Source organism: Piliocolobus tephrosceles, chromosome 11, assembly GCF_002776525.5.
Source record: "Piliocolobus tephrosceles isolate RC106 chromosome 11, ASM277652v3, whole genome shotgun sequence".
NCBI lineage: Eukaryota > Metazoa > Chordata > Mammalia > Primates > Cercopithecidae > Piliocolobus > Piliocolobus tephrosceles.
In genome coordinates, this window is record NC_045444.1 from 113,728,129 (window position 1) to 113,740,897 (window position 12,769).

The following is a 12,769-nucleotide window of genomic DNA, read 5'->3' on the forward strand; positions in this document are numbered from 1 at the left end:
TGATCTGTCCTTGATGCCATGAATCATTGTCACATGTACTTATACTGTATCTCTTTGGAGAAATCTAAAAGTTCTGGGCCAATCCCTCTCATCTCTGGCTACATATTGGAATCCCTGGGAACTTCTGTAATGGCCTCGCCAAGGTCCCACCCTGTCATTCTGATTTCATTGTCTGGAGGAGGGCTCTGGACACTGGTTGATGGTAAAAACTCCCTGGACTAGTCCAGCATGCAGCCAGGATTGGGAGCCACTGATCTAATCAAATTATTGATACAAAGAATATTTCAAAGGAAAATTTTACTTTAAAGAATACAATTTCCCAGTGTCTTTAAATAAAAGGACAGATGAATACAGACATTGATATAGATTTTCCTAAAAATCTGGTTCACTTACTATAAATCACTCACATGTATATATAAAAGATTTATAACCCCCAGGATATTACAGGTGGAAGCAATCTAAGATGGAACACCAAGACAAACTGCAGATCCTGGATGTTCCAGCACTGTTTGATTTTCTGGCATCTGCACTTCCAGCAAAATGCTGAACACACAACAGGCTCTTAGTAAATCTCTGTTGAATTATGGCGGCATGATTTACTTTTGAGTGTTAAACTTCTAAGATTAGTTTTCTCTTGTCTAAATAAGAGAAAATTTCTAATGTTTGTCTAGGTGAGAGTAGGAACAAATACGAAAACTCTGTATTATTAACTGTCATTATATTGTCACCCAAGATTTCAAAAGTGGATGGGATAGCATTTACATCTTTCTAAGCAATTAATTAATGTTATATATTCCCAGGTCCCAGTGGTCCCCCCGGAGTTCCTGGAAGTCCTGGTATGTCCATGTTTCTTAGGGTACAAGTAGAAATGCTATTACAAAGGAAAATATACTGTCCTCTATTAATTTTGCATTATTTACATAAGATAAATGTTTCACTAACTGATCTAAAAGTGTTTCCAGGCTGGGCGCAATGGCTCATGCCTATAATCCCAGCACTTTGGGAGGCTAAGGCGCGTGGATCACCTGAGGTCAGGAGTTCAAGACCAGCCTGGCCAACATGGCGAAACCCTGTCTCTACTAAAAATACAAAAAAAAAAAATCAGCTGGGCATGGTAGCGCACACCTGTAATCTGTAATTCCAGCTAGTCAGGAGGCTGAGGAAGGAGAATTGCTTGAACTTGGGAAGCAGAGGTTGCAGTGAGCTGAGATGGTGCCACTGCACTCCAGCCTGGGCAAGAGAGTGAGACTCCATCTCAACATAAAATAAAATAAAATAAAATAAAATAAAATAAAATAAAATAAAATAAAATAAAATAAAATAAAATAAAATAAAGTTAAAAATAAAATAAAAAAATAAAATAAAATAAATAGTGTTTCCAGCTTCTTAAATTGTCATCTTTGCAATTTATGGTGGAAGAAGGAGTGGAGCTGATACAAACTGATATAGAAATGCTCTTTTTCACTTCTCAGCAGTTTTAACTAAGTGTAAACGCCTTATTGTCAGGAATTTTTACAGTGACTGTGGGGTATGAGCAGGGGCCTTGAAACTCAGAGGAGGTACAGAAATAGAAAGCAATGTCCTGGTAATGTGGTTGGTTGGAAAGGGTAGTTTTCATAACATATCACGAGTTGCATCAGGATGCCTACATTACACTTTTTCTGTAAAGTTCTAAACTTTCGTCTGTGACTGATTAGAGTGTTTACCTTTTGAGAGCGGAAAAAGAGTTGGATCAGGGATGGTCCACAGGGACTCATCAAGTAGAACTGTAGCGTGTTCTTTTTAATGAAAACAAAACTAAGAAAAAAGAGCAAAATTTGATAAACTATTGGGCAGGTGCCCTGCCACTGATCATATTTTTCTCTGTATAATGTATATTATACTACTTCATAATTTTGAAAATTACTCAAAATTAAGCAGACTGCAGAACTATAAGTGTACTATAATTCCACTATTAAAAAAATAGATACAGAAATGGATAAATATTATATGTACCTGAATATGCATGGAAAGATATATCTCACACTGTTAATAGTAGCTATCTCTTACAGTTAGAATGGGGCAAAAAGATATTTTAGAGCTCTGACATTAAAGAAGACCTCCTTCCCCCTGCCAGGCCACTAAGTTAAAAAAAAAAAAAAAAAAAAAAAAAAAAAAAAGGCTCCTTTAAGAAGCCAATGAGTGGAAAATTACAAAGCTCTAATTCCAGAAGAATTTTAGGATTGTTTTTTCTGTTTCTGTGAAAAATGGCATTGGTATCTTGATAGGGATTGCATTGAATCTGTAGGTTGCTTTGGGTAGTATGGTCATTTTAACTATATTAGTTCTTCTGATCCATGAGCATGGGATGTCTTTCCATTTGTTTGTGTCCTCTTCAATTTCTTTCACCAGTGTTTTGTAGTTTTCCTTGCAGGGATTTTTCACCTTGTTGGTTAAATGTATTCCTAGGTATTTTATTTTGTGTGTGTGGCTACTGCAAATAGGATTGCCTTCTTGATTTCTTTTTTGGCTATTTCATTATTGGTGCATAAAAAAGATGCTACTGATTTTTATATGTTGATTTCATGTCCTGCAATTTTACTGAATTTGTTTATCAGTTCTAAGAGTTTTTTTTGATGGAGTTGGGGGTGAAGAGAGATTGGTTAATGGGTACAAGCATACAGTTAGATAGAAGGAATAAATTGTAATGTTTGATAGCAGAGTAGGGTGACTATAGTTAACAACAATGTATATTTCAAATTAACTGGAAGAGAGGACATAAAATGTATTCAACACAGAAATGATAAATACTTGGGTCACAGATACTCAAAAATACCCTAACATGATCATTACACTACACATTCAATACATGTAACACAATCTTACATGTACCCCATAAATTAGTACAAATATATATGCCAAAGTAAAATATGATTAAAAAAATACAAAACTCTGAAACAGATGTCAATCAGAAGATTCTGTCTTTATGTTCAAATAACAGGACATAATCAGATATTACCTCAGCTGGTTTCTCAGCCCTTTGCTGGTGGCATCTCTCTTCTTAGCAGTTAAAATGTTTGTGGGACAGATTTGAGACTGTCTGCTCCTCACATTCTCACCATTTTAAGATTAGGGTGGGGTTTGTGCCACCAGGCACAGCTCCTTTCCCAGGAGGTGACCATGCCTCATCATCCCCTTTTATGTCTAAGACACTGGCAGGAATAAAGTCCACTTCACAACTTTCTCTCTTTCTCATTTTGGACACTGGAGGCATCCTCTAGTCTCTAATAAAAAAAAATTTACAAAGTAGCATATATGGAAATATTCCTCACTTCCTTTTAAATAAAAAGATATAGTGCATCCCAAACTCTGCTTCAATTGCTTGTAATAAATTAGACAAATTTTCTCGTGGGAATGGAATGTTCTGCACTTTGCTGTAGTGTGGTTATTTAACAAGGCTACAGATGAAAAAAGCGAGGATATTCACTTTTTAATTTAAATGTGTTATGTACCTCTCCATTGTGCAATTTTTATAAATACAATTATATTACTCTTGCAATTAAAAAATAAATTTGTATTAATCAGAAAAAAATGTAAAATACAAGAAATGATTATTTTCTCCAAGGATCATCAAGGCCTGGCCTCAGAGGAGCCCCTGGATGGCCAGGCTTGAAAGGAAGTAAAGGGGAACGAGGCCGCCCAGGAAAGGATGCCATGGGGATTCCTGGGTCCCCAGGTTGTCCTGGTTCACCAGGCCCTCCAGGATCGCCGGGACCTCCAGGATCACCAGGTAAAGATGTGGAAGGGGATCCCTTTTGTGTACAGCACCAAATGATAGTTGTGTGCAAACCAGGGGTGACAAACCCTCCTCACAGCTTAGCCACCAGTCTGTGTGGTTTTTATGAGTTATCTTTCCGACGGTCTTCATTTCACTAACTCTCTGTGAAAGAAATTGATGCAATGACTACTTAACAAATGAAGCAAAGTCTTAGCCAGAGTTTCCCAGAGAGCAGAGCAGGAGGCAGGGACAAAGAGGGTGATGCGGGGAAGCATGGGTGGCTATCAAGTTGGCCTTGACCCAATGCAACTACCTGTTCAGCCCCAGAGACTATCTTCTAAGAAGCCTGTGTCAGGGAGAAAGAGGCAAGAATGTATCCATTTGCTCCTAGTTCCCATGCGTCAAAGATTTCCCCCCAAGAGAGGAGCAGCGCCCCGCCTCCCATCCTCCCACTTCCAGGCTGTGTCTGCATGGTTCCCAGGAAGTCCCATGCCTTGGCATCAGCAGGGAAGCCCCAGGACAGTAGGCCAGAGGTGTGCCGCATGGGTGTAAGGCAACATGCTATGAGGTGAAGGGGTCAGAGATGACAGAGCTGTAGCCCAATGGACTTGAAGTGGTGCTCAGAGGTCCTGACACAGGCATCCTCTCCTTCGCATTCCTCTACAGAGCCCCCTAGCATTCTGTGTTGGCTCATAGGTACAAGAGGTCCTCACGAACATATTTTAACATAGCTTTTCTGGGGCCAGGTGTGGTGGTGTGCCTATAATCCCAGCTTCTTCCAAGTCTCTTTTAAGATGGAGATTTAGTATCCTCTTTTTTTCTATGTCAAGGCTGACATACAGAGTTCACAGGGCTAATGAAGCTAAAGCTGGGATCTGGGCCCAGGTGCTCGTGGCTCCCTCCCGGAGGTGTCATGCTCCCTCAGTGCCTGCTACACTCTGTCCAGGGGTCTTTACTTCCTACCTTCCCTTCACTAAGCAACACCCGTCTGTCCTTCAGACTGCAGCTTCAAGTTCAAGTCCAGCAGAAAGCTTTCAGTGAGTCCACATCCTGTAACTGCCAAGGTTATCCCAACTGGAGAAGTTTTCACATTGCCTTATCTTTGTCTTTGTCAGTTTTTCTTACAAGAATCAAAGTATTCTGAGGTCAAAGACTATATCTTTTTAACTGTTTAAGCCCAGTATGTAGCATGGGGAACACTGCAGGTACTCAAATATTTTTTTAATTAAGCATTAATTGAGTATGAAAATGTATAAGTATACAAAAATGTATGAATGTAGTATTCATATAAGTCTACACTAAGTATTAAACTTTTATCAGATTGTACCATTTAAAGATGACCTTCCAAGTATTTTAAAGATGCAGAAAACTGATCACAAAATGGTCATTCTTCTGTGTTCCAATGAAATTAAATGTTTCTAGTGGTACCTTGTTTTTCTGAAATTTGGGACAGCTATGGTACTGTTTTTAAATATTTACTTTAATCACCATTGCCTTCAACCTGTAATTGAAATGACAGAGCCAACAATTAGATTACTGAACACAATTAACCAATTTAAGAGAATTAGCTGTTCATTGTAACATTACAGTAGCAGATAATGTGGAAGCTGAAAAGAGCTTTCTTAGAGACCTGCCTTAAGAATGACAACTCAATTGATGTGGACAAGCAACAAAGAGAAAACAGATGATACCCTGAGTCAGAATCTATTTTTCTTTTTCTCAACATATATTAAGCATCTACAGTATATCAGGAAAATACAATGTATCAAAAAATATCCAGAATAAGATTTGATCCTTTGCCTCAAGACGCTAAAGGGATTGTCTGTGTATTAGTCCGTTCTCAGGCTGCTAATAAAAACATACCCAAGACTGGGTAATTTATAAAGGAAAGAGGTTTAATTGACTCACAGTTCAGCATGGCTGGGGAGGCCTCAGTAAACTTACACTCATGGCAGAAGGGGAAGCAAACATGTCCTTCTTCACATGATGGCAACAAGGAGAAGTGCTGAGCAAAATGGGGAAAAGCCCCTTATAAAACCATCAGATCTCATAAGCACTCATTCATTATCACAAGAACAGCATGAGGGTAACCACCCCCATGATTAAATTACCTCCCACCAGGTTCGTTTCAAGACACATGGGGATTATAGAAGTACTACAATTCAAGATGAGATTTGGGTGGGGATACAGCCAAACCATATCAACTTGAAATAACTGGAAACAACTAAGTAAGATAAAATAGGTTGATTCTGTGACAAAAAAAAATTATGTAATAAGCTTTCGAAGATCAACTACCTTAAAAATGCCACATCTATGTAATATGAAGGGAAGAGCTGGTCACCATGTCTTCTCAGTTGCAGATAAACTTTTAAGACTAGGCTTCCAATAAAAACATGAGAGAGATGCACTTTAAATAATACATATATTACAACGCTCACTAAATTTAAAAAAAAAACATAAATAAAAAATTGCCTTCGGTGCTGTATTTTTACAGGTGACATCATTTTTCGCAAGGGTCCACCTGGAGATCGCGGACTGCCAGGCTATCTAGGGTCTTCAGGAATCCCAGGCGTTGATGGGCCCAAAGGTTGGTTCAATCAATAATGTTGTATTGGGATAAGCCTTTTTCATCATCATTATTATAATCAATTTTCCCCCTGAGATAACAATGATCCCAAATAGCTACCAGTCAGTGATGATTTTGTTTATCTGTAAATCAATAATTTATTTGGCACCTATGCAATAAATTGTTGGATATCCCTAAAATGTGAGTTTTCGCCTGCATGCAAGGAAAGAATCACTGAAATAGATGTTTTACATTAGAGTCTTGGAATTTCCCCTTTCAGAAGAACTGTATAGCTCAGAACATTAAAGTAAGCAGATCTATAATAGATGAATTTTAAAATTAATATGTATAATGTCCTAGATAATTTTTACTACATAAAAATGTTTAAATGTAATAAATGATAGTGTGGTTGGAAAATATTTGTTTTTTTCTGAGGATGTGGTGTAGCTTTATAAGTAATGCTAGTGTACCCTCGTTGCAGGAGAACCAGGCCTGCTGTGTACACAGTGCCCTTATATCCCAGGGCCCCCTGGTCTCCCAGGATTGCCAGGGTTACATGGTGTAAAAGGAATCCCAGGTACAAACAATTTGCATGCAAGTGTTTTTGCAAGCACTAAAGGGTCAATACACTGGAAGAAAATAAAGGCATTTGATTGGTGTATGTCATGACGTGGTTTATGTGAACTTGGAGGGAGAGTTTCAAAAACATATATTTTATTAACATAAAGTCAGCCAAAATCCAAGAAAAGCTGGTATTATTCCCTGTTCCATTTTAGTTGCTGACCCCTAGCAAAGTATCGTGTTAGGCAGGAATTGTCAACACAGAGTCCTACAAGAGAACAGCAGTTAACTGAAGGCAGTGAAGCAGCTGCATGAAACACATACCCTCTTTCTCTTCCATAAAGAAACATGCTCTCTCCCTTTTTTCTCAAAAGACACAACCCTACTCAGTCCATTTTTTCATGTTCCTACTTTTAAGAGTCATAGGAAAGTGCGGTATTTCACTTTCTTCTTAAGGATGCAAATGCTATTTTAAAAAATTGCACCATCCTCAGTGCCGGGGACAAGAGAGTTGCAGAACTACAGTAAACAAACTGAGGGCACATTTGAACGGGCCAGCAGGCACTCAGTTCCAGCCCATTGTTACTGTGCAACATGTTAGGCCCTGCATTAATAAATTTTCCAAGTTTTCATCAGAAGAAAGGAATTGGAATTTTTATTTAAATCTCATGGTGTTTTTTTAAAAAAATATTAGCCACTAAGTCAAATTTTGAAAGGGGGAAAAAAAAAAACAAAACATTTTATAGCCAGTGTCTTGAGGCTTAAATAAAGGATGATTCACAAGTCTCCTCTTGACAACTCTGTACCAGGCCAGGACTCTCTGTCCCACATGGTTACTCATGGCTGTCACCACCTCTGCTTTTGACCTCCCCGTCTTCAGTCACAGAACTGCCTATGGGTAAAACTTTGAAGTACAAAACATCTCTGTTTATTGACTGGGTTCCTCTGCCCCTTGTGCCACTCCCCTGTCTACACAGGGCCTCCCTCTCCCTTGCTACCACCCACAGTCCTGACTCTGCCACCAGCACCTTGGTCTTCAGACAGTGTCATCAAATTACGTATCATTAACCAGTAAGAGCTGAAGTTACAGAGCCCTTGGCCTGTGTGTTGAGCACTGTTTTAAGTGTCTTATGTGCCTCCATTCCTTTATTTCTCACATCAACCCTAGAGGTTGGTGCTGTAATTAACCCCATTTGACAGATGAGGAAGCTGAGGCATCAGGTGGCACAGCTGATAATGTGGTAGAGACTGAACTTAAATCCAGAGGTGTGCTCTTGCCCTCCACGCCTGCATCCCCTGACCGCAGTGCTGTCGCCTGTCTCCTAGGGGGCTGCTTTTGGGGAGTTAAACCAAAGGTCTACCTGGCAACCTGGATAGGGAATATTATATGTTATCTCCATCCAGTAGCCATTTGCATTGGCATAGGGTCTTCTGGGAGACTGGATCTCAGTCCAAAGAAGAAAGACTAATGGCGGCAGCCGTGGACACTGTGGCCAGCCACTGGATGACATGCACTTGGGCAGGGATCCTTTGTCCCCTCAGGTCCCACTCACTTCTCCTTTATGAAGGCCTCTGCTACTTTCAATGGCTGCCCCTGCCCTGGCTCCCAGGCTTGTGTGGGAAGGAGGAGTGGGGAGGTAGGAGCTGTTCCTCATGTCACTCCTGTTCAGTATCCAAATATCCAAGGGAAGTGTTCTATTAAAACAAAAACCAAAAGGAAGAAAATGAAGGAGGGAAATAAGGAGGAAAAACAATAAAAGATAAAAAATCATTATTTTCCTAGACTCTCCTCGAGTCTCCTCTTTGGCTCAAGGTGAGCAGGTGAGCAGCTCACTGATGCTGTCCACTCGTTGCATTGTTGTATTTTTCATAGTTTCTCTACATTTGGCCTATCCAGGTGCAGCTCAAAGAAGATATGTAAGCAGTAAAATGGTTTGGATCCCTATAAAAATATACACCCCAGCTCAATATCTTGCAAAATATAGAATCTGAATAAATATGTGTTGATTAACTGATCAAAGACCCACCCAGAAAGTCATTTAAAGGGATCATCTTTACAGATATTTAAATATCTATGGGAAATATAAAATTGTACAATAAAATACAATTTGTCAAGAGACATTCAAAACCTTAGAAAAGTTTGTGACCATTTGCCTCTGCCGTTATACTTTTAAAAATTTATTATAAAGGAAATAATTGGATAAATCTGGAAAGCTAAATACCCAGAGACATTTTTCAAAGCATTGTTTACAACAGTTAAAAGTTGAAAAATGTCTAGCTAACATCTAAATGTCTAAAAACAGCATTTAGCTAAATAAATGATGGCTCACCAACACAACAGGCAGCATGCAGCCATTTAAAACGAAGCTATAAATTCATACTTACTGACATGTGTATACTATAATTCCAAAATAGTGTGTATATGAGTCCTATGCACTTATGGATATAAAAATTTATCATTAATATACGTTAAACTTTAGCAAATATTATCTTCTGGTAGTAGATTTATAGGTGATTTTTAGTCTCTTCTTTCTGCATAATTTTCTTATAATGAGCATATGTTACTTTTAAAAGTAATATACACTCAGAAAAAATAAAGATATAATCTTAAAATTATGAAGATAAAATTTTAAGAAGCTAAGATCTGAGTTACTTTTTCCATGATCTCTTGTTCCGTTATTTACTCTCATTCTCTTATTGCATTTATGTTTTATGACAGAAGCTGTCTTTCTTTCCCCATAAGAAAACACTCTATTTTCTTCATACATTGTATTACCCTGTCAGAGTTGGCGTTCAATGAGGAGTTTGCTAATAATTCGCTGATTTGCAGGAAGACAAGGTGCAGCTGGCTTGAAAGGAAGCCCAGGGTCCCCAGGAAATACAGGTCTTCCAGGAATTCCAGTAAGATTTCATGTTTTTAAATCTTTAGCTTCGATTTGAAAAAGTGCACACTCTAGAAATACGGTTGCAACACAGTTATCAGTTTGGTGCCTTGCAAACAGTAGGCACTTAATGGATACCTGTTGATTAAATGAATAAATCTGTGACTGATTAAGTGAATGAGTCAATTAATTTATAAACAGTTTGAAATGGTATCAGCAACAGAAAACAGATTAGTGGTTGCCTAGGGCTGAGGGTGGGAACAGAGGTTCACTGCAAATGGGTTTGAGGGAATTTGGGAGCGTGATGGAGATATTTAAACACGATTGTGGTGATTGTGGCATGATTCTATGAATTTACTAAAAATCACTGAATTGTACTCTTATAAAGGAGAAATTTTATGGTATGTAAATTATACCTCAGTAAGTCTGTTAAAAATTAGAATCTTGGCCGGGCGCGGTGGCTCAAGCCTGTAATCCCAGCACTTTGGGAGGCCGAGACGGGCGGATCACGAGGTCAGAAGATCGAGATCATCCTGGCTAACACGGTGAAACCCTGTCTCTACTAAAAAATACAAAAAGAAAACTAGCCAGGCGAGGTGGCGGGCGCCTGTAGTCCCAGCTACTCCGGAGGCTGAGGCAGGAGAATGGCGTAAACCCGGGAGGCGGAGCTTGCAGTGAGCTGAGATCCCGCCACTGCACTCCAGCCTGGGCGACAGAGCCAGACTCCGTCTCAAAAAAAAAAAAAAAAAAAAAAAATAGAATCTTGATTGTCACAGTGAATCAAAAAGTTATAGATAAATATACTTAGATCAAATTATTCAGAGAGGCTTGTTAAAATTTACCAATATTGAAACATAACCTGAATTATGGTGATTGTTCTATGGTATTAAATTAGATTATTGTGTGTATTGTTTTGAATTACACAATCTAACTGAATTATTTTTCAGTTTTGGAAGTTAACAACAAAGCAAAACAAACAAAATGCTTGAAATAATACTTGTGGACCAAAGAAAGTGTGTTGAAGAAATTCATGTTAAAATTGAAAAGTTCTTGTCCACACTGTTTTTAAGATTGCCACAAGAAGAATTCTAATGAAATACAATGCAGACTCATTTCTGTACTACCCTAGGGTTTCCCAGGTGCCAAGGGTGACCGAGGACTTAAAGGAGAAAAAGGTGAAACACTTCAGCCTGAGGGGCAAGTGGGTGCCCCAGGGGACCCGGGAGTCAGAGGTCAACCTGGGAGAAAGGGCTTCGATGGAAATCCTGGAACTCCGGGAGTGAAAGGATTACCAGGACCTAAAGGCGAACTGGTTGGTATTTAGCAACTTTACCCTCCCTATGAATGAAGTACTCTGAAGTTTAGAGATAAAAGTGATTTCTTTTCTAAAAATGGCCGCTCAGCACAGTTCGTCGCTCTAACTGCAGAATGAAGCATCTTCAAATTAGCAGGAATAACCCAAGCAAATAGTTATAGCATTTTGATAAAATAAATAGGTAGCATTCAGTGATTTCAACCAAACAAAATTCTATATTGATAACAACCCTATCTCATACACAAATTACAGTTCCATATTTGTATCAAATGAGTCCATGGAAAGGTTCAGAAAATGATATATAGTGGAAAGTTTAATAAATATTTTGGGCGCTATGTCCATACTTTAAAGTAAAAATAAATGCATTAGAAGAAAGCATATTCAGAGCTATCATAGTCAAATAAAGAGACTGTTTTGTCATTTAAGATATTTAAGTTTATGTAAATGTAATCACTTTTCATGAAACAATTTCTCACATGTTTAATTGAGGTAATACCTATCAAGATCTTTTTTTTTTTCTTTTCCTTTTTTTTTTTTTTTGTGGGGCAGGCAGTAGGGGATGGAGTTTTGCTCCTGTTGCCCAGGCTGAGTGCAATGGTGCACTCTCAGCTCACTGCAACCTCCATCTCCCAGGTTCAAGCGATTCTCCCAGCTTAGCCTCCTGAGTAGCTGGGATCACAGGCATGTGCCACCACACCCAGCTAATTTTGTATTTTTAGTAAAGATGGGGTTTTACCATGTTGGCCAGGGTGGTCTCGAACTCCTGACCTCAGGTGATCTGCCCACCTCGGCCTCCCAAAGTGCTGGGATTACAGGTGTAAGTCAACGCACCCAGCCCTAAGATTTGTTTTAAAATGTCATAGAGTGAGAGGGTGAGCACCTGTCATCATAACGTATTTACAAGAGGTTTGCAAGGGATGCTGCCCAAACTATTCTATGAAATACCAGTTTCTCCCGGGACTAACCTGTGTTATCCAATAAAACAGATTTTACCTCAAACAGGTTTGGAGAAACTTGGTAAACAAATTTAAAGATTCATTTACAGACCCTTTAATGTCAGAACATGACCTGTGAGTCTTCCACGTGAAGATAAGCTATCTGGTCTTTCCTAAATGCTTCTGACTACAAAATCCTTTTTGGCTGGCAGCATCTACAGGGCCAGCAGTTCTCAGACCCTGCCTTGGCCAAGTCCCAGGCTGTTCACTTTGTGGTAGTTATGCTTATAAAGTGACAGTGCCAGAATTCTGTTGGTCTAGTATTAAGAGAATTTGTATGATGTCCCTACTTGCATCTCACTTTCTTTATAAGTTCTGGTAAAGATATTCCATAAAGTAAATGAGAGAAAAATCAAGGTGGTGATTTGTGGAGGCTTACACCCTGTCATTAAAAAAGGAGACAGATCACTTAGCCATCTGATGATATTGAACAATGAAAAATTGAGTCAAATTTTATTTCGGAGGGCCATGTTGGGAAGGAAGACGGCTTAAATTATTTTGTCAAATTCAACTTCTTTTAAATCTACAAATGATTTTCAAGGTTATAGCATATGAAGATTTAAAAACTAGACAGTTTATGAGAGAAAATGGAAGTGCGAAATCCCCTTTGTCATGAAAATTTTACCTGGTGAAAACACAAATAAAGGTTTGCTGTACTCATTTTATTTCAGAAATGTAACACTATCATAAAAA

General features: G+C 38.8%; 1 protein-coding gene across 1 annotated transcript in view; it reads left to right on the forward strand.

Annotated features, from left to right (window-relative positions):
• The window catches only part of COL4A3 (collagen type IV alpha 3 chain), a 149,301-nt gene that overhangs the window by 94,784 nt on the left and 41,748 nt on the right, over positions 1-12,769 (forward strand). Inside the window, exons 20-25 of the mRNA XM_023193878.1 lie at positions 801-836; positions 3,605-3,769; positions 6,252-6,344; positions 6,805-6,900; positions 9,715-9,785; positions 10,896-11,078. Coding sequence (XP_023049646.1) covers positions 801-836; positions 3,605-3,769; positions 6,252-6,344; positions 6,805-6,900; positions 9,715-9,785; positions 10,896-11,078 — 644 coding nt within the window. The remainder of the gene's footprint in view (positions 1-800; positions 837-3,604; positions 3,770-6,251; positions 6,345-6,804; positions 6,901-9,714; positions 9,786-10,895; positions 11,079-12,769) is intronic.